This window comes from Copadichromis virginalis, linkage group LG19 (genome assembly GCF_057382275.1).
Source record: "Copadichromis virginalis isolate Kocher_CV1m ecotype Utaka linkage group LG19, C_Virginalis_male_GT1.1, whole genome shotgun sequence".
Taxonomy (NCBI): domain Eukaryota; kingdom Metazoa; phylum Chordata; class Actinopteri; order Cichliformes; family Cichlidae; genus Copadichromis; species Copadichromis virginalis.
The window spans coordinates 30,932,976-30,960,482 of NC_140636.1; the positions used below are offsets into that span (position 1 = coordinate 30,932,976).

Below are 27,507 nucleotides of genomic sequence, written 5' to 3' on the forward strand. Positions count from 1 at the left end.
ATATTTGATGCTTTTTGACTGTTCTTCCTTTTAACATTCGTATTTATTTATCACTAGTTGAAATGTCCATTGATGTCAGTAACTTAAATTACTACTTTTTCAACTTTTGCTGTTTGACACCTAGTCAAACAAAAAATACTGATAGAAAAATGTCAGTTCAACTTAGACTTTTTCTAATTCCAAGTCGCCACATTCGTGATGCAATGCTGACAAGTTCCAGTTGTAAATAATGATATTTACAGCTCAGTTCATCAGAATTTGCTGACATCAACAGTTAAATTCTCACTAGTGGCAATCCCATATTACAGATGCAATTTGTAAATTTTAAAAAGTTGAGAAACAGCAACCAACAAATTCTTAAGTGCTGACGTTGCATAGTTTGTCCACCAGATGGTACTCTGCAACTTCCCTGTTGGGAACAAGTGTTTGGAACCTCACAAACACATGGTTGGTAATTCTGATTTTGTGTGTGTTTGAAAGAGTAAAAAAATAAGCTATGGAATATCAGATTTTTAGATCATCGGATAATGGTATCTGTCGCAATTACATATGGCAATAAAAAACAAATGCACATTAGTCAGACATTGTCAATCATTTAAGCAACACATATACACGTAATCACGTAATCTAAAAATTAGCTAATTAGGCAAACATGTCCCAAAATGATTTGCTGAGAAGTGTGAAATGCATTAGTTGATAGCTGAATTGGGAAATGACATTTCCACTACTGATAATCCCAAGTCAACATGCTGAAATCCAATTATAGATATCTGTATCAGCATTTTAAGAATGGAATTACTAATATCTGTTGCCTTTAGAGGCATGCTTAGAGCTGTACACATCAGCTGAGTGAAGCCATCTCTACACGCTGAAGAAGAAAGCTTTATGCGGAGCGCCACAAGGGCCAAAATGAATTGAAAAAAATTCAATAATAAGATCATTAAATAATCGTTTAGATGTGATTTTAATTGAAATTTCAAATAAATAATTGATTAAATAATTTAATGAAATGAACTTGTGTAATTAATTATTTATATGTTTGATTATTAATTCTTTCTCATTTTAATTTATTAATGACAAATGTAATTAATTATTTAATTATGTATTTCTTTAATTCATTTAGGCACTCATGTCCCCCTGTAATATCCTTCATGTTTTTATCCCATTTTTTTAAAAAGGGCCTTTTATTGCTTTGTAATAATACCTGCTGTATTTTATTCCTTTTTTAAGCTAAAAAAAATGTTCCATCCATTCTCTTCTGCTTGCGGGGGGCTGAAGCCTGTCCCACCTACCTCCGGGCAAGAGACAGGGTGCATGCTGAACAGATCACCAGTCTGTCGCAGGGCTAACACAGAGAGAATCAGACAGACACAGAGAGACTCATTCGTATTCACATTCACACTGATGGCCAATTTAGAATCACCAGCTAACCTAACCCCACTAACAGCAAGTCTTCGGACTGTGGGAGAAAGCCGGTGAGAACGCACGCAGACACGAGGAGAACATGAAAAACTCCACACGGAAATTAGTAATATGATGTTAGAAGGAATGTCCATCATCCTCGGGCAAAGCACAGAGGCTCTGTATGTAATGGTTTGACATTTTGCCTTCAGCGTTGTCACTAAAACAGCTGCAGGTTTCATAATAGGCTATAATAGCTGAGCCTCTGCATTGTTTTCATCAGTTACTCCAATATTTACTCCAATATTAAAACAAACGAGTGTATTAAGAGTAGAAATACAGGATGCGGAGAGAAAAGAATCACAACAAACTGTCAAATGTGAAGTTTATTCCTCAAAGCTAAAATTAAACCAATTATCAATTAAATTAAACGGGGTTTATGACCCATACTTTTTGACTTTTGATGCGCTGTCATGTTTTGTCATTGGTTTACGCTTCATGGTTCACTACATAATCCAGAATTCAACGCGTTTTGAGATTGTTGGGGGGGGGGGGGGGGGTTTAGACGTGACGTCACTAACCAGAGAAGCCGACAGCGACAACATCGCATCAAAAACAGGCAGCTAAGTTGTGCTAGCTAGCCCCCCTATCTAACAGCAGACAGTTGGCCTGCAGCTGGCTGATCGTCACTTCAACTTTTGAGAAACAACTTTAACAACACGAGCTGGTGAGCGCGGTGCTGCAGGCCAACTTCCCCCCTCCCCAGAAGGTAACATAAAAACAGCTTTATACAAACGTTAACCAGGACACACGCTCACGCCAGCGGCAGCCACAGCTAACGTTAGCTTTGTTTTTTTATTTTTATTATTGGCTAGCAGGAGTAGCTAACGCTAGTTCGCTAGCAGACATTTAAAGCCGGAGCTGCGCAGTATGCTCGTAGTTTTATCCATCGACAAAGGAAACGGATTTGAACCTAACAATTAGCTAGTTGTGTAAAAAATTAGGCTCGGTTAGCAGCTGTCCAAAATAGTTGATGTCATCTCCTCGTTATTGCCTTGTTTCGGTGTTTTTACGTGCAATCTCTCCCTTTTAACAAACTGAAGTCATGGCGTGTGGAGCCACTTTGAAGAGGACCATGGATTTCGATCCGCTCATGAGTCCTACATCCCCCAAAAGACGAAGATGCATCCCCGTGTCCCCGTCATCCTCATCCCCTAGGAAATATCTCAGCATGGAGCCTTCGCCATTCGGGGAGTCTTCATCAAGACTTAGTGCAGGTAATGCTGGCTAAGTTGGCCTGCTTGTTTACTATCTGGAGGGGGGCAACAACAACATGTTGAGTCACTCTGTGTCAAATAATGGATTGGATTTATATAGCGCTTTTCAAGGCACCCAAAGCGCTTTACAATGCTACTATTCATTCACTCTCACATTCACACACTGGTGGAGGCAAGCTACGGTTGTAGCCACAGCTGCCCTGGGGCAGACTGACAGAAGCGAGGCTGCCATATCGCGCCATCGGCCCCTCTGGCCAACACCAGTAGGCAAGTAGGGTAAAGTGTCTTGCCCAAGGACACAACGACCAGGACAGAGAGCCCGCTTCCCAACCCCCTGAGCCACGGTCGCCCCAAAGGTGAAAACATGACAGCTGTTACTAATGGACGCCCTGCTTGTCTGTTTACCCCACTAGAACAAATCCTCAACAGCATCAAACAGGAGTACAAACGCATTCAAAAGAGAAAGCATCTAGATGGAGGCTACCAACAGTCAGAGTGCTGCTATTCGCCAGAATCCCCATCCCAGTCGTCTACTATGAATGCTTCCAGCATGGCAGGTGGGCAAAGGCGCAAGGTTAAGCTCAAATAATCATAAAGCCCATTCTACAGTGCGGTTTTAAGGTTTGATTGTTATTTATTTATACAGGAACATCCTCTGGAGGCGTCTCTCCATCTAGAAAAGAACAGCCATTATTCACCCTCAGACAAGTTGGAATGATCTGCGAACGCCTGCTGAAAGAAAGGGAAGAGAAGGTTCGGGAGGAATACGAGGAGACCATGACTTCGAAGTTGGCCGGTTGGTACCCAATGCTAATGTGTTTAAAAAAACTGAACCAGCAAATGTTAGCCACATATTTTCCCCAACTAGCAAACAATAGTTGTGAAGTAAAATGTTTTAACTGGTTGACTTTGATTTCAGAACAATATGACACCTTTGTGAAGTTCACACATGATCAGTTAATGCGACGATTTGGGGAGCAACCTGCAAGCTGTGAGTTCCTTTTTATTTTTAATCCCACCTTATTTCCACATTCGATGTAAAGGACAAAGCCTCGGCTTTCACTTCGAACTCTACGATTTTAAATTTAAACTGGCACTTCTGGTTACTTTATTTATATTTCACCTCCCTTCTCTCCAGATGTTTCCTGAGTGTGGCACAGAATTTTTGCAAGACGGCCTTCCCACGCTGCAAGCTATCACGTGATATCTCGAGGAAGAGAAGCGAAAAAAAACTCATCATTGTAAGAGATTAAGTTTAGCTAGTTTAAAGGAAACTTTTCTTACTGTGCCATATATCCGTCTTTGGGCAAAGGTTTATATGAAGCTGTTGTCAGTTGTTACCACTCTGTTGTAAGCAACTAGGTGCTTCCTCATGTAAATGGACCCTATTTCTACCAGTGGCCTACGTTCCTCCAGCTGTACGTGCATCTACAGTTATCTCACTTTTGTATTGATTCCCAGCATTCCAGGCTTTGTCACTTGTTTCTGTTTTGTTACATGTAAATACAATAAAGCAGGCATTGAGTTTTACACAAGGTTGGCAGGTCGGTCTGAAAGAATGTGGAAGAAACGCAAGTTTAAACAGAAAGAGTATGTTTGCTGTTTGTTCACTGCTTTTTAAACTGAGCATAAAGTGGGCTAATTTGCTCCCACCCCCTCCCACCACCAGTGTTTTATTTATTGAGTTTTGTTCTGCTGGTATCACTTTGAAACCAATGTACTTATTAAAAACAATAAACATCTTTTAAGAGTTGAAAACTGGTTTGATGCGTCAAACTATATCAGGAATAGCTTAATAAATACAAGTAAACTTATGTGATCGAGTGCTGTGATAAACAGCATTGGGACTGCTGTCAATTTAGTGCTTAAATTACTCTCAAACTGTAAGTGAAAGATGGAATATGGAAGTGCCTTAAACCTGCAATCTTTCTCACGTCCAGTAAGGGGTGACTGCTTTGATTACAGTAGTAAGTTGGATTATATAGAACTGCATAGGAATAGCATCCCTCAGCTCACTCTATCTGTAAAACTATAATGCTGCTTTCAAGACTTTATTTAGTACATCATTTTCATTTGAATGAAAATGGTCCAGATCAGAGTTAAACATGAAGATAAAGGATGATTTTCAGGGCTAGCCTGCCTTCTCCACCGTGAGTTGTTTTTTTTTTTTACCGCTGCTCGTTAGCAGGTGTTTGCAGACAAACAAAACCTCCACAGGCAACCGTAACTGTTTGAAAAGAAAAAAAAAATCACTTGGAGGTTTTTGGTACAACTTTACAAGACATTTCTCTCAGCGAGAGTCAGCAGCCTCCATGAACCACTGCCAACTAAATGGACAATGCATATTTTTCCCTAGCAACAAGCTGTTGTATCATGCCTGACATCATGGTCAAATTTCAAGTAATGTGTGAGAAACCTCAGTATATTATAATGTCTTAATTAGTTTGAGTTGTGCTTCAGTGTAACAGCATATTGGCCCAGGTGTACCAGTCATTGCAGAAAAGATCTACAGCACCTGACATCGGTCTATTATTTAAAGAAGCAGGTGTAATTTGCACGTCTTTTATTAGAGTGAAAAATACAAATCTGAAATTAATTTCTACAGATGTTAAAAAAAAAATGTTTCTCATCACAATTGTGGTTAGCAGCCTCCCCAGGTGAGTCGAGCCACATGGTCGGTCTTCTGCTTGGTAGACTTGATGAAGCCCAGAAATTCGAGCTCTGATACAGCGCGGATGAAACGAGCGCTAAAGGACGAGTTAAGGAACAAAAAGTCTTTACTCAAGTTAAAAGTAAATGGCATATTTCAGCAGTCGTGTTTGTGTTCTTCAGCTCTTAACTTTCATTATAACTCCCCAAGTATTTGGGTTGCTTACAAAACTAGAATTACCTCAACTGTCTTATCCAATCATGACACTCAAACAAAGACATAACTGAGGAGTAGCTGCTTTACTGTTGTCTCATTACTCATTTTCACTCACTGAGCAAAACACAAACAGCAGCAGCACAAAATGATCTGTGAGAAATACTTTTTTTTCCTGGAAGGATACTGTTTGACTTCATCCACTTTCCCAAAATGTTCAGAATCCGGATCGTTACCCTCAGCAGCCAAAACCACGGTGGAGTACGCCTGAAAATAAATGTTTTCATTCATGTCACCGTCCGAGTCATTCTGGGCCAATAATTAATCCTCAGACTGATAATGTGACACGTGGGCCCCTCGGGATCAATAAAGCCTCTCTTACACTGAGAAAAACAAAAGCTTCCAGCTAAAGAAAGTTTATGAAGCAAAGTGGGAAGCTGTGGAAGTTTAACCTTGGTCCATTACAGGTAATGAGTTCACTATTAAATGTCTTAGTTTATAAACTCACTTCCAGCCAGTCGTAGAGGTTGATCAGCCTTCCGCACTCCAAGTGGAGCTTGTAAGCGATACAGATGTCGGGAGCAGCGTTGGACACCGTCCCATCCTCGCTCTTCAGGCTGTCGTTCTAAAAGAAAGTCGAAGTTGTCACGTGTTTTTAGAACGTCGCTGCACATTAGTGGTTGTACACCAAAAGAAGAACTTTCTTCACTTTCACTTCCTCCTGCTTATAAGGGAGGTAACAAGCTGAAGCAGGTGTACCTGAAGATAGTGGTAAGGATTGCTGAGCGCAGCCTGAATGGAGGTACGAGGTGTGGCATTGAGGTGGCGTCTCACTGTGGCAGATGAACTGTAGTAGCAGACCTCATAAAGGGGCTGTGACTCTGGGGGGGACAGATGGCTCCTGGGTGGAATAAAATCATTAGCTGCAGAGTGTTTGCAGTGATGCGAGTTGTATTTGGGGGAACCAGAGTCTCATTTGTCTTACTTTACTAAATTGTCGATAAACTCGAGCGCTTCGTTCCTGAGGTTTTCAAATGGACTCAGTCGCTTGGCTCTCCGAGACTCGTTCATCTCCAGCAGCGTCTGTGAAAACGATAGAGTTTAAGCAACAGCAAAACAGCAGTTTTAAAGAGGCGGAGAACCCCTCTGGAGAAACAAAAGACAAAAACTACAATTTAAGTGGTCAGTTACCTTCTGCAGCTGGAACAGATCTGTTTTCTTCCGAAGATTTTTTATTGGAGAGGCGATAGAGGCTTCCACAGTTGTAGTCATTTCAGTAGCAGCTGAAATACAAGATAAAAACTTGTACATTTGGAAAGAAGGGACTGGACTCATTTTCTTGCTCCTTTTATGGGGTCACCACAGTGGATCATGAGCCTAGCATCCTCCTCTGTCACACCAGCCCTCTGCTTGTCCGCCTTCACTGCATTCACGAACCTCCTTTTCTCAATACTTTTCCATCAACACTCAATTCCATCTGTAGTGCTCTTTCTTGGCATCCAGCCACACTGCTGCTCTGCTGATCATCACCTCTAACCCTAGCCTAGTTTCAAAAACTCTTTCCTCTAGCTTCACGGAATGACTCATCAAGTTTATCCCTCTGCTCATCACCCTTGTTACTGAAAGTTGCTACCAGTACATTTCTCCTCCATTCCTGAGGCTTCCTCTCAATCGCCGAGATTATGTTAAACAGTCTGGTTTAAAACTCCACCGCCTTCTCTGTTATACCATCTGCTAGCGATCTCTTCTTGAATCGAGATCACACAAAATCATATCTTCAACTTACTGTCCAGCTGCTTGAATCTGGCAAGTAGTTCCTCCAGCTGGACGAGAGCATTCTTCATCTTCTTTGACTTGCTGAGCTGCAGTATCTCCACACACTTCTGTAGCAAAGAAACCAACTCGCCTTTTGCCAGCATCCTAAAAGGAAAACACGTTAGCACCTCAAGTGGTTATTTTAGGGTCAAAGAGAAAAAAAACAAAACAAAAAAAAAGACATCCAACAAAGGCACAGCATTCGTTTGTTGTCTATGAATAGTAATTTGGCCACCAGGAGGCACAATAACCTTCTGATCAACCATGAATATGCTGCCATCTGGTGGTGAAATATTCCAATCTCATCTGCTCAAGTAGTGTTTTTAATTATTTACTGTCGATTAGTACAAATAATCCATCTTAAAATACTAGGTGTGCCTAAAATTTAAGTCAGTTTTTAGCAGACTGTTCATGTTACCAACTTTTTACTATGTGCCAGCAAATCACGCTTACTTTACAAGCTTCATGGCTGACTGGTAGTCCTCATTCTCCCATACATTGTTCGCCAGACATATTAAATGGAGCTCCCTGATCTGTAATGCAAATTAATCCACTGTTATGTCATGGCAGATTAAACAGCAGTACTTTGGTAATAAAGAAGATATAGCTTAGACCTACAGGAGGTCAGAAATAGTGGGATGCTTAGGCATTAAAACTGTGAACTCTTGCCTGTTTTCCGAGAGGATATCGAGGTAACGATGAGGTCAGAGTGTGGAGACACCTCAGGATGGGATAATAGTTCTTGTGGTATTTGTGGAGATCCTTTATCAGTTGTTGACACACCTCCTAAAAACCGACCAAGCAGGTCTTGTTCAAAAACCTCAGACATTACAGGATCTGAAAACGTGCGCGTTCAGCATTTCAGATGATGAGAATGTACCTTTAAGTGAGAGTCATCGGTCATCAGATTGACCTGTTCCTGTGCTTCCTGCTTCTCTACATATCTAGCGAAACACACACATTAAAACAATTCAAAGTCTTGCTTTCACATTTGAAAAAAGGTAAACACAAATACACAAATTAATAACATGCCAAGTCACCTACCATCACTTTTTGCAGCTAAATAAGTGCTGCATTTGCATTTTTGACTCACACGGGTGGGATGATTGGAGAAAGAAACAAGTTTGAGTACCTTTTGAACGACGGCAGCTGTCTTATCCTGTCCAAGTTGGGTTTGCTGAGCTGTGTGACGTTGAACAGAGCCTTCTTTTTCTTGCAACACAGAACACTGAGAGGCTGAGAGTGAAAGTGCTCGAGCAGAGCCAGCTGCACAAAGACCAAACAGAAACTTTAAACTCACATATTTCTGTATTTGAATTACACAGAAAAGAGGAGGATGACAGACTTGAGGAGACTGTTAGAGGATGCTCCATACCTGCAGTCCCTTAATGAAGTTTCTCACTGAGAAATCATGGTAGAGGAAGACGCCGATGAGGACCTGCATCACTTTCCCGTTGAGTTTAAAAGCAATGTGTGATGTCAGGATCAACTGAAATAATAAAAGAAAGAACATTTAACTACTTTTATTTAATTTCTTTACATCCTCCAGGCCACTGATCATCTGCAGTTAGGGTTAGTGTGACAGCTATGGCTCGCTCAAAAACAAATGCATCCTTTTTGAGGCACTGAAATGGAAAACAGAAACTAATGTTATAAATGTAGGACAATTTATAATAAATGTACCATCTAATTCCTGGAAAACATGCCTCTAACCAGAGCCTGCTCGTCTGCAACCTGGTGGTGTCAGGAGGTTTAAAATGTAACTTACACTCAGGAAATCGCTTTCAAAAAGAAGATGTTAGATATGTTTAAGCATGCAACAGTCTTCAGATTGGAAAGCTAAATGTACACATGGACTCATAGATATCAGGAAGGTTTTCCCATCTGGAGGCTTGCACAGATCAGTGTTTTTATGTTTTTTTTATTCTTTGGTCAGGTTGAACTTACCTTGTCAATGACTGTAGCCAGGTGTTGCGTGCATGACAGCGACTGGAAGAGCTCGATACAGAGCAGGGAGGACACAGAGTGGGGAAGCATGTGCTGGATGGTACTGGGTGATGTAGCGATCCCAAAGATGAATGTCAGTGGAAGGCGGTCAATGTACTGACTGTGGAGCAGAGTTTGTTTAGCAGAGACTTGCCCAGCTTGCAAATCCAAAATGCATTAGCAATTATTTGTGTATTATGTGCAGCCGTAAAAATAAGAAAGCGATTCAACTCAAGAGTCTTCATTTACCTGCAGATGAGGATGAAGTCCTGAAGGACTCTTGGGTTAAAAGCCTCCAAATCTTTGAAAATGATTACAACAGGAGGCTGCTGCTGCTCATCTCTGACTTGGGAGCTACGTTTTTTCCCTGGAGTACCAGTGGCAGATTTCTGAAAAACACAAAAACAAAATAAAAACATATATGATACATATCACTTACAATCCAAGTCTCTGTATGCACGCCAACAGTGGTTTGTGCACCCACCTTTGTTCTTGCAGCGTACCAATCACAAAGTATCCCGAGAGAGCAGTGCACGCTCCTGTGGACCCGAGGGCTCGTCTCCACATTCTCCTCCTCATCTTCATCATCCACAACCACAACTGTATCCATCAACCGCTCGAGCACCTTCTTCATCAAATGCTTCAGTGCTGAAATCATAAACGAAACACATACCATTTAAAGCAAAGCCTATGAGGGGAACACAAAAGGATTTCTGACTGATGTCTTAACCCCTTACCTCCACACTCTTTGGCCTGCACAGAGGCCACGTGAGGGCTGACAGACTGCTTTAGCATGTCAGACAGACTCTGAAAGGTCATGTCGTGATCTGGGATGTTCACACCTAGAGTGGACATCAAAGGAAGTTGAGATTAGGTAGAGATGACAGTATGTAATGTAAATTGATTATTTCTACTAGATTATACATAGCTGTGAGAGCCACATATGTTTTTTTTAACTCAAACATCAGATATTACTGCCTTATAACCAACATACCGAGCATTAGAGCTGCTGTGGGGATTTCACTGGCCCTCATCTGTGATGCCCAGTCGCTGTTTTGACGTGTGGAGGAGCATTTCCTCGTAAAGTCCAGCAAACTGTCCAAGATTTTCCTGTTGAGTTCATCTTGTAAAACCTAAGAAGCAAAAAGTACATATGTATGTAAAATGTATTTGTATTATTGTATTGTATTATGTAGAAGAAAAAAAAAGGGGTCTGCTCAGTAAAAATCAAACTAACATGGCTAAATTAACGACTTAAAAAAAAAAATCACATTAATACAGTACTCCTGAAGCATCTCCTGTTTTTGTCACTATATATTCAAATTTAAAACACAATAAAAGCATGCTTGCATATACAACAATAAAGCCATGTATGGTATATTTTTAATGTATGCATGTATATGTTTGCATACATTACAAATTAGAGGCAATTAACTGTTTTCTCAGTTCAATCAACTATGAGCACATATTTTCTACAGTCTACTGTCTGGTCTTCCTGCTGAACATCTGTCCTCACCTCTGTGTCTGTTTTGATTTTGTCCCACAGTTCCTGACATAACCTGAATCGTGTTTCACTGCTCTCAGCATCCTCGCAGCCCTGAACGAAGTAACTCTCTGTGGCGAAAAATGACATCAGCAACTTAATACCACTAAATCCACCGACAGCTCGGGAAGACAAATGTTGTATAAACACTCGCGTATCTCACCCAGACTGAGCGTCTTCTTCTTTTTCTTAGCGCTGGGCTTGAAAACAAAGCAGCCCTAAAAACGTTGACAAATAGTCTCATTTCACATTGTATGACGACTGCCAGTAAATTAATAAGTTTTAATCAAATATGCATGAAGCGCAACATATATAAGACTTTACCTTTGACACGGATGAAGTAGCCATCTTTCGCTACACGGGTCCGCAGTGAACAGCCCGGCCTGTACCCTGAGCTGGAGGTTCTATGTGCATTTAAAATGACGGATGCCTGTAGCCTTGCTGGGTATCTACTTCCCGCCAAAGTGACGTATACGGAAAAGGTTGTGTTCAGCTGATAAACAGCTTCAAGCGTGAGTGCGTTCATACTTTTGTCAAGTTGTTTTAAGTTATCCAACCACAACCCATTTTTCTAAACTAACATAAAATACACCAGATAAATAATTTAAAAGAAGGAACGAAAGTTTTTTTTCCCGTTAGATCACTGCTGTGAACGCTTTCTAACATTGCTGATCTTGAACGTTCCCCAACAGCATCTCCGGTGTCCCGTTAGTCCTTCAGGTCCATTTTGCGTTACAGCTGGCAACTCTTAAAATAATGACGCAATAACCATCATAAAGCTCTATAAAAGCCATTAAAGTCTCAAATCAGTGCATATATACACCTACTTCTTCATATATATATATATATATATATATATATATATATATATATATATATATATATATATATATATATATATATATATATATATATATATATATATATAGTTTTTCTTTAGCCGAGTTAATTCCCATTGTGTATTGTGTGGAGGAAATATGTTGCAATAAATTAAAGTTTTACATAACCTTAAGATAAAATATGTAAAAACAAGCCAAAAATGTATGCACAAAAAAAAGTGAACAGTATGTTTAATTGTAGAAATAAGCTCAATATATATTTTTGTTGATGTTAAAAGTACTTTTCCATGAACTATGGAGGCTTATTTCTGCAATTAAAAAAGGAGAAAAAAAGCAGGCTAAGTTAATTTTCATCGTATCGTTTCAAAATTTGGAGTTTCTGAGCAAGTTGGAATTTTGAAGTCCGAATGGGGGAAACACTGAGAGAAAGAAACAAGCTTCCATAATATGTTTAATATGTAAATGTGTTTTAATGCACTGATTTATTTATACTATTGGTATTTTTCATGTCAGTATGCCCAATTTAAGGTGTTTTAAACTGACATTAGATTGCTGGCATTCCCTTCATGGAAAAAGTTTTAAAAACTGTACATTTTCCAGGCTCCTTTGGGAAGCTTTCCGTCCACAAATATGAAAAGTTTCCACATCTATTCAGTTACTAACAACAACCTTGTCCCACCATACTCCAAGTTTCCATAGCTCATTTAAAACCAAATCATGTGCATCATTTCACAGCTGGGATTGCGCGTAAACGAAGCTACTGTAAACTATATAAGTTAGAACAATAGAAAGTGTGCAGTCAGTATGTTATAAAAAGAACCAGTAACATTTTATTGAACACTTTGTGGAAGACATGTAAATATTACAGATAGGTCTACTAGTGTTGTAAAAGGATGAAATAAATACAAACAGAACTTGAAATCCCATAGGGATATATAAAAACAGTTTTCTTTAAAAGTCTCCATTTAGCAAAAGAAAAAAAAAACATCTTCAGTACTAAGCATAAATACAAACATGTTTCTAAAATCTATGCCCTATAGATTACCTGGTTATTATAACTAACATACATACTTAAAATCATCCGAGACGTTATTTCATTAGGTACAAAATAGGCCTTTTTTTCATTAAGTGTGACCATGACTGTTAACAGTTGGAAATTTGATGCATTAACAAACCATTCTGCAGCATAACTTCTCAAATCCTGAGTAAGACTGAGCTGAAAACAAAAAATATCGGGTTATGATCCGCTATAAATCCATTTTTTTATTATGACTATGGGCCGCATGTCTTGTAGCTGCTTTAGCAAAAGATCAGCGCCATCTGATAATGTTTTATCCATGACTATCTTAACATTACTCACTGATTGGAGATTGAGGGGGTTTCTGAAGTCTACAAGACTCTCACAACCTTTCAATTCATCAGCTGCTTTACTTTTGGTTGCAGATTTCTGTTTGTTAGTGTGTTGTCTTTTGGAAGGCAGTTCAGCACTAGATTTATCATTTAATTTGCGTTTGGAAGAGTTGGTCGACTCTGAGGTTTCCAAGAACTTAAGAAAGGAGTCCTCAAGTCCTAACGGCTTGAAAGACGCTGACATAACCCCATCATCACGTTGTTCTTGGGCTGCAGGGGTACCAGGATTTGAGTTCTCTCTTGAACTGTTAACAGTTGTGCGGTTCCTAAGGGTTTGTATCCTCTCCGGACAAGCTGGTGTGGGATGTGCAGGTTTTCTGGGACGGCCTCTTTTAATTCCTCCTTCTGTCCCAGTGGAAGCTTGAGATTCTGCACTATCGTCGTTGGACAGCTTGCTGTCCTCTTGGACTATTTTTTCTACCGATTCATCTATTTTCTGGTCACTGGGCTTTTCAACTTCTTCTGGCTCCATGTCCTCAGAAGATGAAGCTGACGTGCCCTCTGCTTTGTTTGCATCTTTGCATCTGGCGCGTGAGTATTTTTTGCAGAAAATGAACTGGCTCCTCTGATCTTCAATGTATCTCTCTGTGAGGCCATGTGTGGTGTAATGCTTAAATATATTTCTTTCAGCAGACTCCACTGCATCGCAACCTATGATCATGCATGGGTACTGCAGCGAGGACTTCTTGGTGCACATGGCAGATGCTTCTTCATGAGATTTTAGTGTAGGCTTTCCAAAACTAGTCCAGTGTTCAATGGACTTTCCATCTTTCTTTTTAGTGTTTTTCTTTTTCACTCTGAATTTACTTTCTACGTTCTCTTTCCCATTGCTAACCCCTGGGAAGAGCCCTACCGATTTAGTCCTTCTTCCATCACTTATTTTGGGGTCATAAACATAGTCGTGCTTTTTGATGAGGTGACGGAGCAGGTTTGACTTTGTAGTGTACACTCGGTCACATCCATCGTACTCGCACCGGTAAGTTGGATCAACCGAGCCGCTCTCAGAAATGGCAATTTCCTTGTGGTAATTCTTAATGTGCTCAATGTACTTTTCCACAGAGCTGAAGGGGAGAGCACACTCTGGCCGGTCACAGTTAAAAGTTCCTATGCTCATACTGGCCATCATGGCGGTGGCTTTGTCACGGGTGAACTTGTGTAGTAAGAGGTAATGTTGCACCAGCCGTGTGATTCCCATGAACACCCTTGAGCAATTTTTCACTTGACACCTGACTTCATTATCTTTTTCTATGGTCTGATCGCTCTCCTGTCCGGTGTTAACACTAGTCTTTTCAGCTTCAGTTTCACCTTCAGTTTTGTTAGGGGGCAGGGATGCCTGATGCATGGCCTTGTAATGGAGTATCAAATTGTGCTGGATGGTGAATGCTGCAGTGCATCCCTCATGAACACAGCGATAAGGTCTGTACGGACTGTAGGCATTGTCTGCGTCAAACATTTTGAGGCTTAACCTCTTCTGAAGTTTCTCCTTTTTCTCCTCCTTTGTTGGTGTGCTTTTGGAGCTGCTGGGTTTTTCTGGAGACGATGAAGGAGATGAAGGCGGAGACTTTAGCTGTTTCACTTTGCTCGGGCTCACGGCTAATTTTCCTTGTGGCATTTTTGCTTTGCCAACGGGACTGAGCTTCTCTTTCAAACTGGATTTCAGTGTCATTTCTGGACTGTTGTTAATAACAGCCACTTTAGGTTCCTCTGGAGCTTTTTCAGGAGCAGGTTGTGCCACTTCCTCAAATGGCCTGTCAGTCAAGTAGTTTTGAGGTGATGGTAGTCGTGTAACAGTCAATACCTCAGAGGTCACGCTTTGCTTTGACACGTCTTCTGGAGTGACCTGAGGAACGTCTAGATTGTTGTCAGCGTCTTGTTGAGGTGCAATTGCAACATCAAGTGGTTCCTGTTTTATAGCAGGAGTTACAGGTGCAGACTTTGCTATCTGGCCGCTACTGAAATCGGTGTTTGGACGTTTAATAACTGCATCAGCTTTGTTAAGTCTAAATGCACGTCTATTTCTAGCACTAATTCTAAGCTTCTGCATTTCTGCCTTTGACAAGCGATGGACTTTTTCATAGTGAATTCTCAACCCTGTCGTTCTTGTAAATGTTTTTGGACAGATCTGACAAGGATATGGTGACAGTTTGGATGGCGTTCTTTTTAGTTCATCTATCATCTCATTAGTATAATCGTGCATTTTACTCAAGTGTTTGAATAATGCTTCCTTTGTCATGAACGAGTACTCACAATCCTCCTGGTCACATCTGAAAGGTTTAGGTATCTTTTCAGTGGGCTTGTCGTCACTTTTACTCAGTGTTTTGTTCTTTTCAATAACAGGGGCTGGATCACAATGACTAACACTTTGCTCTGTGGACATTGCACTCCGCATCTTCTGTTGAGCAGCCTCGATCAAATCCAACCTTTGAAAGGCATGTGACATTTCCATCAGGTGATCCTCCTGATAAGGTACATCAAGAGCTGGATTAGCCAAATCTACTGCCTTCTCTTGCTGGATTTCAGTGGAAACTGAGAAGGAGTTTGGATAGTCCATGATATTTGTATTCTGGGGCTCCTGTTTCAACACCACGGACGAGGTCAAAGTGGTCAAGCTACAAGATTCCTGTGAGAAGTCACCATTTGGCATGTTATATATTGCTCCATTAGTGTCAGGGACATGAGGATCATTGAGGAAATCAAGAAATGATGTTGGGAGATCAGCTGTCAGGTCGATTTCATCTAAAGGTCTGCACTGTGAGCGTTTAGACAGGTGACCACCAAGAGATTTGGTGCTTGTAAACTCTCTAAAACATCTCCTGCAGATGACCTTGCCATCCTTGATGATTGCGGGCCATTTGGTACGCTTGCTCAGCCTGCTGCGTTTTCCTTTCTGCACATCTGGGTCACTTGCCTTTTCATCTGAGGGGTTTGTCTCACAGTCGGCATTGGCACAGTCCTCATCGTAAGGGAAATCAGTGTGAATCACGTTGTGTGGGCTGAGCATGCCATCCACAGAGTTGTCTATCTGATCATAACCGTGAGGTGCCATACTCTCCGGTTCAGTTATTTCACTTGTAGATTTTATTGGCGCTGGAGCCTCTGGGGTTAAACATTTCATTGGAATATCAACTGATGAGCATTGAGTGAGACAAGAGTTTTCACTCTGAGCATATGGTGTGTGGTAGCTTCCGTCAGGGAGGCTGTCAATAGTTGAGATACTGTTTCCATTATCCAGCTGTCCTGTCATACTTGCACTGCTTTTTCTCACATCTACATTGTCTCCTGCACCCTCAGGATGCATGAGTCCATACTGATGTCCTCCGTTATGCATTTGGCCTCCATTGTCAAGCATCAGAGAACTGGACACATACTGAGACATTAAACTTGAATCTGAAGGAGCGTTTGACATAGTGGGAGCGTGCATAGCTGCTACTGAGTGATCTCTATCAGATGGGAGAGACGATGTGGCTTGATAGGGGTCTGCCTGCCAGTGAGGATAGTTGCGGGGTGGGTACTCGTTCATGTTAAAGGCATCTGGATAGCAGTTATTCATAGGAGGTGAAGACCAAGACTGAGACATGTCTGACTGCATCATTCCGCTGGAATTGTTTGGGCTTCCCCAGGATGAGTACACCGTGGGGTTTATCATTGGAGTGATAGGCACAGGCTCCATCGATCCAGGGTAACACTGGGCGGGAGAGCTTGAGCATCCCATTAGGTAATCCATCTGCTGCATCCCAGGTTTGTTGCATAGTATTCCTGGCTGGTTTGGAGGCTTGGCACCTGGGTTCTGAGGTTGACTTTGTGACGCTGGTCCACTGGGTGTCTTTTTTGCAGTAATTTTGGCCACTTTGTTATATTTTTTCGCCAATTTCCAATCTTCGAATATCTCAGGGTGTTGCTTCTTCACATGCCTAGACAAACTTTTGTTTGTACTGTATGCCCTTGTGCAATCATTAAATGGGCAGCAATGCAGGTTCTCTTCACTTCCAGCAGTAGCTGCAGGTGTGCTAGTAGGATATCCTTGAAGCGAAGAAGGAATTTCTGTCTTGATTTGAGCAGGAGAAATTATTTGTGGAGTTGCTTTCTGAAACTCATTGCCTGGTACATTATTAGTCCCACTGACAGTTACTTCCTGTTGACCTGGCAAAGGATCTGTATTACTTGGGACAGGATACACTGGAGGAACAGTACCTTGCACAGCCACATTTTGGTGGGCATGTGGAGCTTGTGGTGGTTGAGTGGCATCAACTGGTGCTGGAGTGGGATTGGTCAGTGGAGTGTAGCATTTCTCTGGTTCTTTTATCTCAGGATGTCCAATTGAATTCAGCATATTTTCGACTGAGTGTTTCACTTTCAGGGGACCGGGGGCTGGCGATGTGCATGGTGATGCACTGGCATCTGATGCTTCCTTCATATGTATATCTGTATTAATCCCTTCAAAGCATACAGCAGCAGAACATGTGTCTTGTTGGGTTGGGGTGCTCTCTTGTGGTGGTGGTGGCTGCACTTTTGCATCGGATGGGGGGAGCTGATTTGCGATGTTAAAACTGTTCGCTGCATCATTGTTGTGATTCTCTTGGTGGGACAAGAACTGAGACTGTGAGTAGAAGATTTTTCCACAGTTGTCCGTTTGGCAGGTGTAGGTAAGGTAATGCTGAGCCTCATGATCATACAGCAGGTAGGCCTCACTGAAAACTTCGCCACAGTTAGGAAACATGCACTGGGCCTTAAATTCTGGGTGTATTTTTCTATGCATGAGGAGCTCCGAATTCGAATTAAAGCTGGCCTTGCAATTCAGCTGTATGCATATATATGGTCGGGTGCCACAGTGCATCTGCAGGTGATCATTGAGGTGTCTGACATTAACAAACTGCCTCCTGCAGTACTGGCAAACCACTTTCTGCTTTTGTATTTCTAAAAACCTCATGGCCTCTTCGTCGTTCTTGTGAGATCTGACATGAGCCATGAGGTTACGGAAAAACTTGAAAGCTTTAGTGCAGTTTTTCACAGGGCAGAAACAGTCTTGGCTTATCTGTGTGTCAGATGTAGTTTGTTCTATCTTAACAGGGGGTCCCAGCTGTTGTCCAATTTGAGATTCAATTTTAACAGGACTAGTGTTTGTCTTGGCAGCAACTTTTGAAATTTTTGATGGACTTTTAGGGGACTGAGGTGGTTTGGTTACTTTTCTTGCAGCTTTCATTGCAGCTAATCTCTCTTTGCAAGACTGCTTTACATGTGTTGCTACGTGTGGTTCTAAAATCTCCCTAGTTTCAAAACTGTCAGCGCATATTGGACAAAGATACATTCCGTCTTTGAAATGCTTCTGAGCGTGACGAACAATTCTGTGACCTAAGAACTCCTTGTCACACAAAACACAATACTGCATGTAAGCTCGCCAATTTCTGAATCGGGCAGACACAAAACCCTGCTCCCGCAGTTTTTTAGCCTCTCTATTTTTTTCTCTTTCATCTGTGATTTCATTGAGTTCATTTGTAGTGGTTAGCAGGAAATCCTCCAGGTCTTTGTATTCAGGGAGTTTGCCAAGTGCACTTTCCACCTCTTGTTCATCTGTGTCATTGAGTGTGTCAATAGAAGAGACAATAGCTGCCTCCTCGCCCATCAGTGCCAAGCAGTTGCGTTTCAATGTTTTCCAGTCCCAGAACTCCGGATCAAAAGGCCACTGTGTCTTCAAAGCCAGCAGTAACTCGCAGCGTAAAGAATTGGGCACTGGTAGACTCCCGTCCTCCTCAGGTTTTTGGTCAGGTTCATTGTACAGTGATTCCACAGCATAATATGAGTCAACCGTAGGCTGGAGTAGGAACTCTGTGAGCTGGCATGCACGCTTAACTTCTAGATCAGTTGGCAAGAGGCAGGAAATAGTCTTGCAGATGGTAGACTTGCTATCTTTATGGTCACTGGAGGTCATTTTCAGAGCTTGAATGCACATTTCTACGCACACTGGAAGCCCCACCTCCCCAACCTATGAAAATAGAAAAACATAAAGGCCAACGATTTTATTTTAAAGCCTTATATGTCTATGTCTGTTCTTGCATTAACGGTAAACGCATAAGACTATTTTCCTTACCTCGTTTTGGATTACTTTGATGAGAAACAGAATGTGACAGACACTTCTGCAGAGAAGAGCCATCTCTTTGCTGCGGCTCAGAAAGGAATCAGCAGACGACTCTAATCGCATGAGCAGTTTACTCCAGAACAAAGTCAGTTCCCTGAAAAAGTTCACAAACGGAACTGTTCAAGGTTTTGAACTGAAAGAGTGCGTAAACTTTTACACAAATTAGGCTGTGTCTGCACTGATGGAACCAATATGTTGAATTTATACTTTGTAGCATCCTTCATTTATTCACATTTGGCCAATCTATAAGCTGCATCTATAATAATGATTAACGATAAAAAGAATTGCACTTACGATATAAAGCATGCATGTTTAGCCTACTGCTGTTCCATGACTGTGCAACTCTTTTGTTCTTTGCAAATGTCTGAAACATATAGCAACTCTTACCAGGCACAGTAAACATCTCCTTGGAGAAGCTGTCTTTTGAGAAAGGAAGTACACATGCAGAGAGCGCCTTTCTCATCTCCCTCAGACTCCAGGTTGCAGATCATTTCAAGGGCATCCTTACAGTCTATTGATGCAATCTATTAGAGAAAACAGATCAAATAAAAAATCAGTTCAAATGAAATCCAGTTGCAGTATCAGTCAATTTCAGATATCAGGAAACTTCTAAACAAACAAAGGGTCAATTTGATTGATTCAACTTCAGTACAGTTTAAGAAAGGCACAGTCCGTTTGTCCGTTTCAAAAAAGCATCTAACAACAAATGTGGTTTTAATAACAATACCATATTACGAGGGCTCTAAAACATTTAAGTGGCCACAAACCCTGCTGAAATATTATTTTTAATCAAGTAAAATAGTTTATTTTAAAATAATGTTTAAAATATAATGTTTTCATACCTCTTCCATTAGCTGTTCCTGACTTTTTGTCATACAAATGCAAAGCAAATAGGTCTGTTTGAAGTTCCCTTTTCCTTCATATCCCGGATACTCTGAGCACATCTTTGCAAGGACAGCTGCTTTATTAATACTGTCCACTTTGATAAGATGTTTTATCCGCATGTTGAGAAGCGTGGGACCTTCGAGCTCAAGAAATTCATGGACTGAGGAGGAGAAAGAAGAAAGTTGAGAAACTGGTCATGAGAGAGAATTCAGTCAGAAAGTTTACTATTATACACAGCGAGAGTTATTTCCTAGAATTACAGCTGTAAAAGTCAGTGCGGTGCGTTGGCAAGCCTAGACGTATAAAAAAAGAAGACTAACCTTGCTCAGTTTGAGGAATTTGATTGGACAGGATGCTGCTTAATGTGGTGTTGGCCCAGACGCCGTCCTGCTGTGCCAGTACTGAGAGCAGGCAGAGCTGTGTGCTCCCACTTTCTTGCAAAAGGCCGTGTGCCAACTGTAACAGAAGACGCACAACTATGTAATGATTACATTGCTAAAACTTCAGTCAGTCGTGCTTTGAAATTTCATTTTTCATTTCACTCATGCCTGAAATATTTGCTATGGCGATGTTACGATAGTCAATTATTGAAGTGATATATGTATTCTTTACACATAATAAATCCTCAGTGCAGTATTTTACCACATATCATTTTACATATCCTTTAAGTAAGCTAAACCAAATGTTTTCTAATAACTAAGTAACTTCTCATTGCTTATCACTGAAATGATAAGAAAAAATGATAAGAAAAGTATCTACAAGTAGCTCTGCAGATACTGACCTTCATGGAGGACTGGAACTCCTCCCATAAGGCACCAGGGACATGCTGGGGCAATAAGAGCAGCAGCTCTGCACAGCTCCTGTGAATCCAACACAGCAATTTGTTAAAGCCAGATGTAGGTCAAGGATGTGCACACAATCCGTAAAATGGGGATAACCATACAAGAATAGCTTTTTGCAGGGTGTGAGTGTAAAGTCAGTTTGGCATTTTGCAAATATAAAGCTGAGGAACATTTTTAATTTTACTGCGCAGCTGCTTGTCCAAAGAAACATATTAATACCATTCATACACTCATGTTGTTCATATTAACAAAATGTTGCAACTAAAGGAACAAAGGAATTCCTGTGGTAGTTGTATTTAAACCTTGGAGTGCAAAGACGGTGACCAGATGAGAAGTAGCTCTGGAAAGAGCATATAAGATGGGTAGACAGTGCATTGCTCTGCTTAACATCTAGAATATATATATCTGTGTGTGCACGCGTGGTGTTATTTTTGTTATTTTACTTCCCTACTGCATCATGCATGATACAAAATCAGCGACAGAATGCAAATTAATCTGGCTGATTTCTCCTCTCTCTTAACCTTTTAAAACTGGTCGGAGTAGGCACGCTCCGTTTTGCGTAACTATTTTTAAATCCCTGTAGAACTGGAACCACGTAAGCTAGCACGATAATTTTTTTTGCATATCAAACCGGAGGCGTTGTACTTACATCTTATGCCACCAGCTTGCCCTAGGTCATGGTTTCCTTCCACATATAGCTTTGCAAAAATTGCATAAAAAGCACTTGCAGCATCAAAAACATAATATTCCAGAAACACGCTTTGCCGATCCGATTACCTGTTCAAAACACTTCCTACATTGGAATAGACTCTCAGCACGAACTATCGCATGTCCACCATTACTTGCCCGAAACTGTAAGTGACGTCATTTTCATGGAAAATGTAGGGGTTTTTTTGTTTTTTGTTTTTTTTACCTTCGGGGCTGTATAAGCCTATACTGGTGTTTTTAAAAGTTATGTTTGACTTTATGCTTTTCTGAATAGTTTCTGAGATGCTTAGAACTCAAATTGCACTGCTGGAAATAGGTTTTTTTTGATGCACATGCTGGTTTGTTTTTGCAAATTTGGATTATAATATTTATTTTTGCTGCAGTATATAGAAATTGGTGTATCTCAAAAATAAAACTATGAAGACACTCAAAATAAATTTCCTGTTGTTGGAAACTATTTTCTGGAACTTTTTTGTATTTACAGTTTTGAGGGATAAACCTCTGAAATTTCTCTAACTAGAAATATATGTAAAAAAACCAAACATTTTTGTTGTAGTTTATTGCACTTTTTTGAAATTTATGTAGTTACTATGCACTTAATGCATACATATTATTACAATTTGGGCTATAATGGTTGTATTGATGTATAGCAACTTGAAATGCTCCCAAAAATGGCACTACAACATGTAAACGTGTAAAGATAAGCTCTGGCGGACTTGGTTCTATGGTAGGTCTTAAAGAGTTAAATTGCGGTACAATTTATATAAACTCATTTGACTCACGGGTGTATATATTGAGTTTTAAAACATTTGCTGCAGTTCATTTTTTTGTTTAGCTCCATATCATCAACTCAAACTATTTCTTTCATTATTAGAGACAGTAGTGAATTGCATTTTTGCAATGTCCTTTATGGGCATAATATATGGTCCAATTTTGATATATTTCCATTCTGATACCAGTGTTTGTTTTTATTTGCTAACATTTCAGTTATCTAGATGTTTCCTGCTGTCATACAGTATTATCCCATCTTATTTGAGATGCCACTTGTAAACACTGGTGTCTAGTCACTTTTGGGTTTGTTGGAAGGGTAATTGTGAAATCATTGTTGTTTAGAGAAACCAAAATGTATTATCTCTTATTGTGAGAGTAGTTGGAGATCACTTTAGGGTGAATTATATACTAATTCACCTAAAATAAGGTAGGACCAAGACAGATTCAGTGAATGCATGATAAAACATCAGTATATCCAACCATCCTGTGAATGGAATACTTTTTCTGCACCTTTCCACACAGGTAAAATGCATATCCCACAACTGCCTATTACCAATAATTAGGCACTGATCATTACTTGAGAAACATGACTAATCGGGTCACTGTCAAGTGAGTTAGTGGCCGCCCACTTTGTGGTCAAAAAGCATTTACAATTACAATAAAGGTGGTAATAGGCCTTTATAGTATACTGCTGAATGTCCTGATCCCTGTGCAAATTCATCAGTGCAGTTGAGTTTAGCTGTGAGCAAAATCGAGGTCTAAGTCACGATATGTCCTAACCTCAACCCTTTGCTGCTTGCCTGCAACAGCCATTGCAGGCCTATATCCCAAATAGCTATTGAGATGATGAAAATATAACACTAAATGTGATTCAGAATATCTTTTCTTTTATATTTATTATTTTACGTACTTTAATGGTATCATTACCACATCATAGAATATCTAAAAAGCTTCTGTGCTACTCATAGTAAGATGTGTTCACAACATAGACGACATAGGCATGGTTATTTTGCTGGCTTCAATCTATTTTTATGGTGTGGGACTTATATGCATCAGACTGTCAATAAAATCCTGTAAAGCTGTACTGTTAGGATTAAAAACTGGTGTATAGTTTGAAATCCAAACTTTAGACACAAGTTGAAAGGGAGGCTTTGTCTTGCTGCTTGATCATCGTAAATCGGTAGCGTGATTTCGACACATCGGTACGTCTGTTCACTCCAGAGGCATAATGATGTGTTCTGGATTATTCAAATACATCTTATGACTAAGAACTAATGTACATTCTTGGTGTTGATAACTATTGTCTCTGACTTCATTTTGCGTACACGTTGCATCCTCCTCTGTAAATCATCCCAAATCTGTGGCTCCCTGAGAGATCCCCTCCACTTCCACTCTGCATTACAGCCTCAAGGACTTTGTTTTCATAAGAGCACACCCTGCAAATAGCTAAGTGGCTCCTGTAGACTGTTTATAGAGTATTTGAAAACTTTTCATGTAAGTTTCCTCTGAGATTTGGGTGTGTTTTGTTTATTTTTACTGTCACATATTATTCCTCTTTCCAAATGCCCAAAGGGATTAAATTCTCTCTTAAAACAAACCAGTAGAACTAGAACTACTCATCACCACTTTAATCTTTGGACTTAATGCACTCTTGTGTTTATGTTATTAATATCTATCACACATTTGCACTGACACTGAATTCATTTTCTACTCACAGTGACAACTTTTCAAGTAGGAGTGGCACATTTTCACATTCGGAGGAGAGACAGGAGGCAGCCTTAGCAAAGCAGAGGATGGCCACGGTGTAAACCTCCAGCAAGGGCAGTGGATCTTCATCCGTTTTCCAACGACTGGCATGTTCCACCAAGACCTTAGAAAAGAAAACAAAGACTTCAGTTAAAATAGGGCACTGAATGACAACTTACAAGCTTCTGTGCACAAATAGTCAAAAAGTTGTGCGGAATATTATCTGTTTTAGGCTTCTCGACTTTCAAGATTTTCTGCTTTTCTACATTTTTATGTCAATCTGAAACGCTCGGGGTGATGGATATAATAACCACAGTAACAATTTTTAACTTCCTGCTTTTGTGACTCCTCTTCACTGAAAGACTATCTAATAAAGATGAAAAAGCCAGAGAAATGTGGCTTTACTGGTAAAGAAATATGTTGGGAACCCAGTAAGAACGTTGAGACAAAATTTGCTCATTCCTCTTTACGGGAACCGCTTTCAATGATGTAAAACTTGCTGCTATCAGTGTAAATTAAGCTACAGATTTCTGATTATCGCTTACATTTAAGAGACAGCTACCTTTAATAAGCCAAAAAGCCATGCCATCAGGACAATCAATATTAAATGTTATGTTTAATACCATGACATACTTATTACACATTTAAGTTAAGGAGTAGTATCCTAAGCCATTAAAAATAATCTAGTGTGTGCAAAAAAAAGTATTTTTTTTTTATCCTTTTTTATACAAATTCAGCAAATCTAAAACCTAAATTTAATCCATAAAACTTTATTTTTTTAACACACTGCTCGCATAAAAACGCTTATCATGCTCAGTGAGTGTATTATCCCTGCAGCTACACGCTTTTAAATACATTCCTGCCCCGACTAAAAGTGCATTCAGTCCCAGACTCTCCCTTTTTTTCCCTCTCACATAACTTTTAAGTTGAATGAATTCTTCAGAGCCGGTTAGAGATGCACTGGGTCAAATTTAAAATCTCACACCAATTTGGTGCCATGAAAATAATCTACGTTGTGTCGCAGGAAAATGGAGAAATCGCATAATGTGCATCTATGTGGTCATGGCTAATTAATGAGACGGATACTGGAGTCGGTGACCACTAGAACACTTTCTCCTTCAAATCACTGCTCAGCCAGCTGCAGGCTAATCGGTTGCTTTTACAATGACATCAGTTGAACATCTCGTGCTGGCATAGATAAAAGCGTTGTAATAAACATATGCGCTGATGTGGTTAGCTGGATTAATTAGTGCAAAAGGCCCGGGCTAGCACACTGGGGGAAAAATCACTGCCCTTTCCGTACAAAAAAAAAAAAAAAAAAAAACAGCTTCACAAAAAGTAACCAAAATACACACCAAGCTAAAATCCCCACAAGCATGGGTGCAGTCTTGCAGCGCTTACACTGTGTTTTTTTATTACCTTTAACAAGTATAAATAGCGGTGCACATGAATGCAACCGCTCAGGAAAATCTCGCTAACACAGCTATCCGTTTTTGCACAGCATGACCACTGCACAGACAGGGGGACCCTGCATACCAGCTAGCAACATTCATTTGCTATTAGCTATCTGGCCTGGAAAATACGTGTAATTAATGCAGCGCGGGCACGCGATGGCGTGGCTTCTCGCCGCGTGGATGGTCAGACTTTGCAAATAAGTGCATGCCGCATACGAACATCACTGGTAAACCTGGGGGAAAACACCGAGGAGGTTTTTTCCCCATCTTGAAATGCCAGGGAGCTAGCTAGGCTGCTAACCCCTTAGCTACATTGTTATAGCAAACGTAGACGCGCATCCTCGGCCAAGAAACCAGAGGGGCTGCAGGCAGCCCGGGATGAGCAGCAGGATAACGAGCTAACCTGGCAAAACTCCTGGCAGAAATGCAAGGAGGCTTCCAACGGGGGCTGAGAACTTTCTTTCAAAGCTGTGGTCAACGCTTGGAACCGCTCTCGGAGCTCCTCGATAGCTTTCCGTGTATCATATTCCTTCTCTGTCTCCCCCTCCGCCATCTTCACAACAATCACGACCGCGTACGCACAGATGTTACGCTGACAGACTTGCACACGCACGCGCACGCAGGGGGAGGGGAGCGTGTACTGTTATAAGCTCAACATAACCCCGATGTCAACAAAGCATCCACAACCTTACGCATAAAATCACACTGTGCACACGAGCTGTGGGTCACATATATGCTGACGCGGTAACCTCAGAGTGATTGATGTGGGTTACCACCAACACTGCATAGTAGGGTACAAGACATAAAAAGATACCGCAGGCAGGCTGTGACATCGAGGCGTGAACCAGCCATCTCCTAAAATAACACAAATCTGTGTGCAAAATGATTTTAGTCTACTCCCAGTGTCCCCACGCAAACCTTATGTATCTTCCAGGTATGAATCCTGAGAATGTGCCCCTGGGTCTGCTGCAGAAAAAGGCCTGATTCAGTGTCGCATGCTAAGAGTCACTCCAGCAGGCCAGATGTTAGAGGTAAATCAGATTAATACTCGAGGTACATCTGTGCAGCCCGAGGGAAAAAAGGATACCAGGGTATATTTCATAAATCTACAATTCATGCTACACCAAATGAGCATTTGAATTCAAATTGAACTCTTCTACCTGCACCCGTGCTCAGAGCAGCACATCAGAATAAACCTTTCTAACATTAACGAACAGACTCGGTGCTCTAGTTTGTTACCTGGACCAGCAGGAAACATGTTACTCAGTGGTTATCAAGCTGGAGCCAGTTCAGCCAACTAGGAGAGCAAGATGAAGAGAAGCTAAAGTGGATGCGTATGTTTTTTTTCCTTTTATAATAAATAAAGAAGAATGAGATTTCTGATGCTACTGAGCAGATGATACACACCTTTATTTCTGGGAAATTCAGCATGAATTCTTTTTTTATTGGTGAAAAGGTGTTGGGTGTGGGATGAGGGGCTTTGAATGAGGGGCAAGCCAGAAAAGAAAAATACAAAAACCACTGATGTAACTGTAACATGTTACCCTAAGCAAAGAATGAAGTGTTTTTATTATGTTTGTGTTTTATCATAATGCCATAAAACATTTGAAAAAAATATATCAGATAGGTTGATATGTTAGAAAACCCTTCACATTAAAGGTTTTTCATTTCTCTCAACAAACTGTTAGGTGTGGCTGTGTGCAGGCAGGAATAGGACCCAAGGTGCAGACTCCGGAGACAGACGTGAACTCAAAAAAGGCTTTAATTTAATACTCAAAATATAACAAAACTAAAAAAACTCAACACAAACTTAAACTAGAGAAATAACAGAACA

The 27,507-nt window shown here is 40.6% G+C and overlaps 3 protein-coding genes across 3 annotated transcripts; 1 reads left to right on the top strand and 2 right to left on the bottom strand.

Moving 5' to 3' along the window:
• Window positions 1-1,958: 1,958 nt before the first annotated feature.
• LOC146686468 (akirin-2-like) lies at window positions 1,959-4,436 on the top strand. The gene is made up of 6 exons (XM_085441850.1): window positions 1,959-2,170; window positions 2,505-2,678; window positions 3,092-3,235; window positions 3,325-3,474; window positions 3,598-3,669; window positions 3,817-4,436. Exons 2-6 carry the CDS (start codon window positions 2,507-2,509, stop codon window positions 3,825-3,827), a joined length of 549 nt encoding a protein of 182 aa, XP_085297976.1. The 5' UTR covers window positions 1,959-2,170; window positions 2,505-2,506; the 3' UTR covers window positions 3,828-4,436.
• Window positions 4,437-5,226: 790 nt separating this feature from the next.
• orc3 (origin recognition complex, subunit 3) lies at window positions 5,227-11,528 on the bottom strand. The gene is made up of 20 exons (XM_085442005.1): window positions 11,210-11,528; window positions 11,049-11,103; window positions 10,859-10,956; window positions 10,337-10,475; window positions 10,080-10,184; window positions 9,827-9,990; window positions 9,592-9,731; window positions 9,304-9,463; window positions 8,732-8,845; window positions 8,489-8,622; window positions 8,237-8,300; window positions 8,026-8,142; window positions 7,810-7,889; window positions 7,328-7,461; window positions 6,733-6,824; window positions 6,527-6,624; window positions 6,301-6,442; window positions 6,050-6,166; window positions 5,729-5,808; window positions 5,227-5,425 (listed from the first exon to the last, which is right to left on the bottom strand). The coding sequence occupies exons 1-20, from the start codon at window positions 11,231-11,233 to the stop codon at window positions 5,320-5,322; spliced, it is 2,163 nt and encodes a 720-aa protein (XP_085298131.1). The 5' UTR covers window positions 11,234-11,528; the 3' UTR covers window positions 5,227-5,319.
• Window positions 11,529-12,529: 1,001 nt separating this feature from the next.
• On the bottom strand, window positions 12,530-26,240 carry znf292a (zinc finger protein 292a). The gene is made up of 8 exons (XM_085441519.1): window positions 26,077-26,240; window positions 24,189-24,343; window positions 20,934-21,012; window positions 20,473-20,608; window positions 20,110-20,312; window positions 19,655-19,791; window positions 19,220-19,361; window positions 12,530-19,114 (listed from the first exon to the last, which is right to left on the bottom strand). Exons 1-8 carry the CDS (start codon window positions 26,224-26,226, stop codon window positions 12,962-12,964), a joined length of 7,155 nt encoding a protein of 2,384 aa, XP_085297645.1. The 5' UTR covers window positions 26,227-26,240; the 3' UTR covers window positions 12,530-12,961.
• Window positions 26,241-27,507: the final 1,267 nt, after the last annotated feature.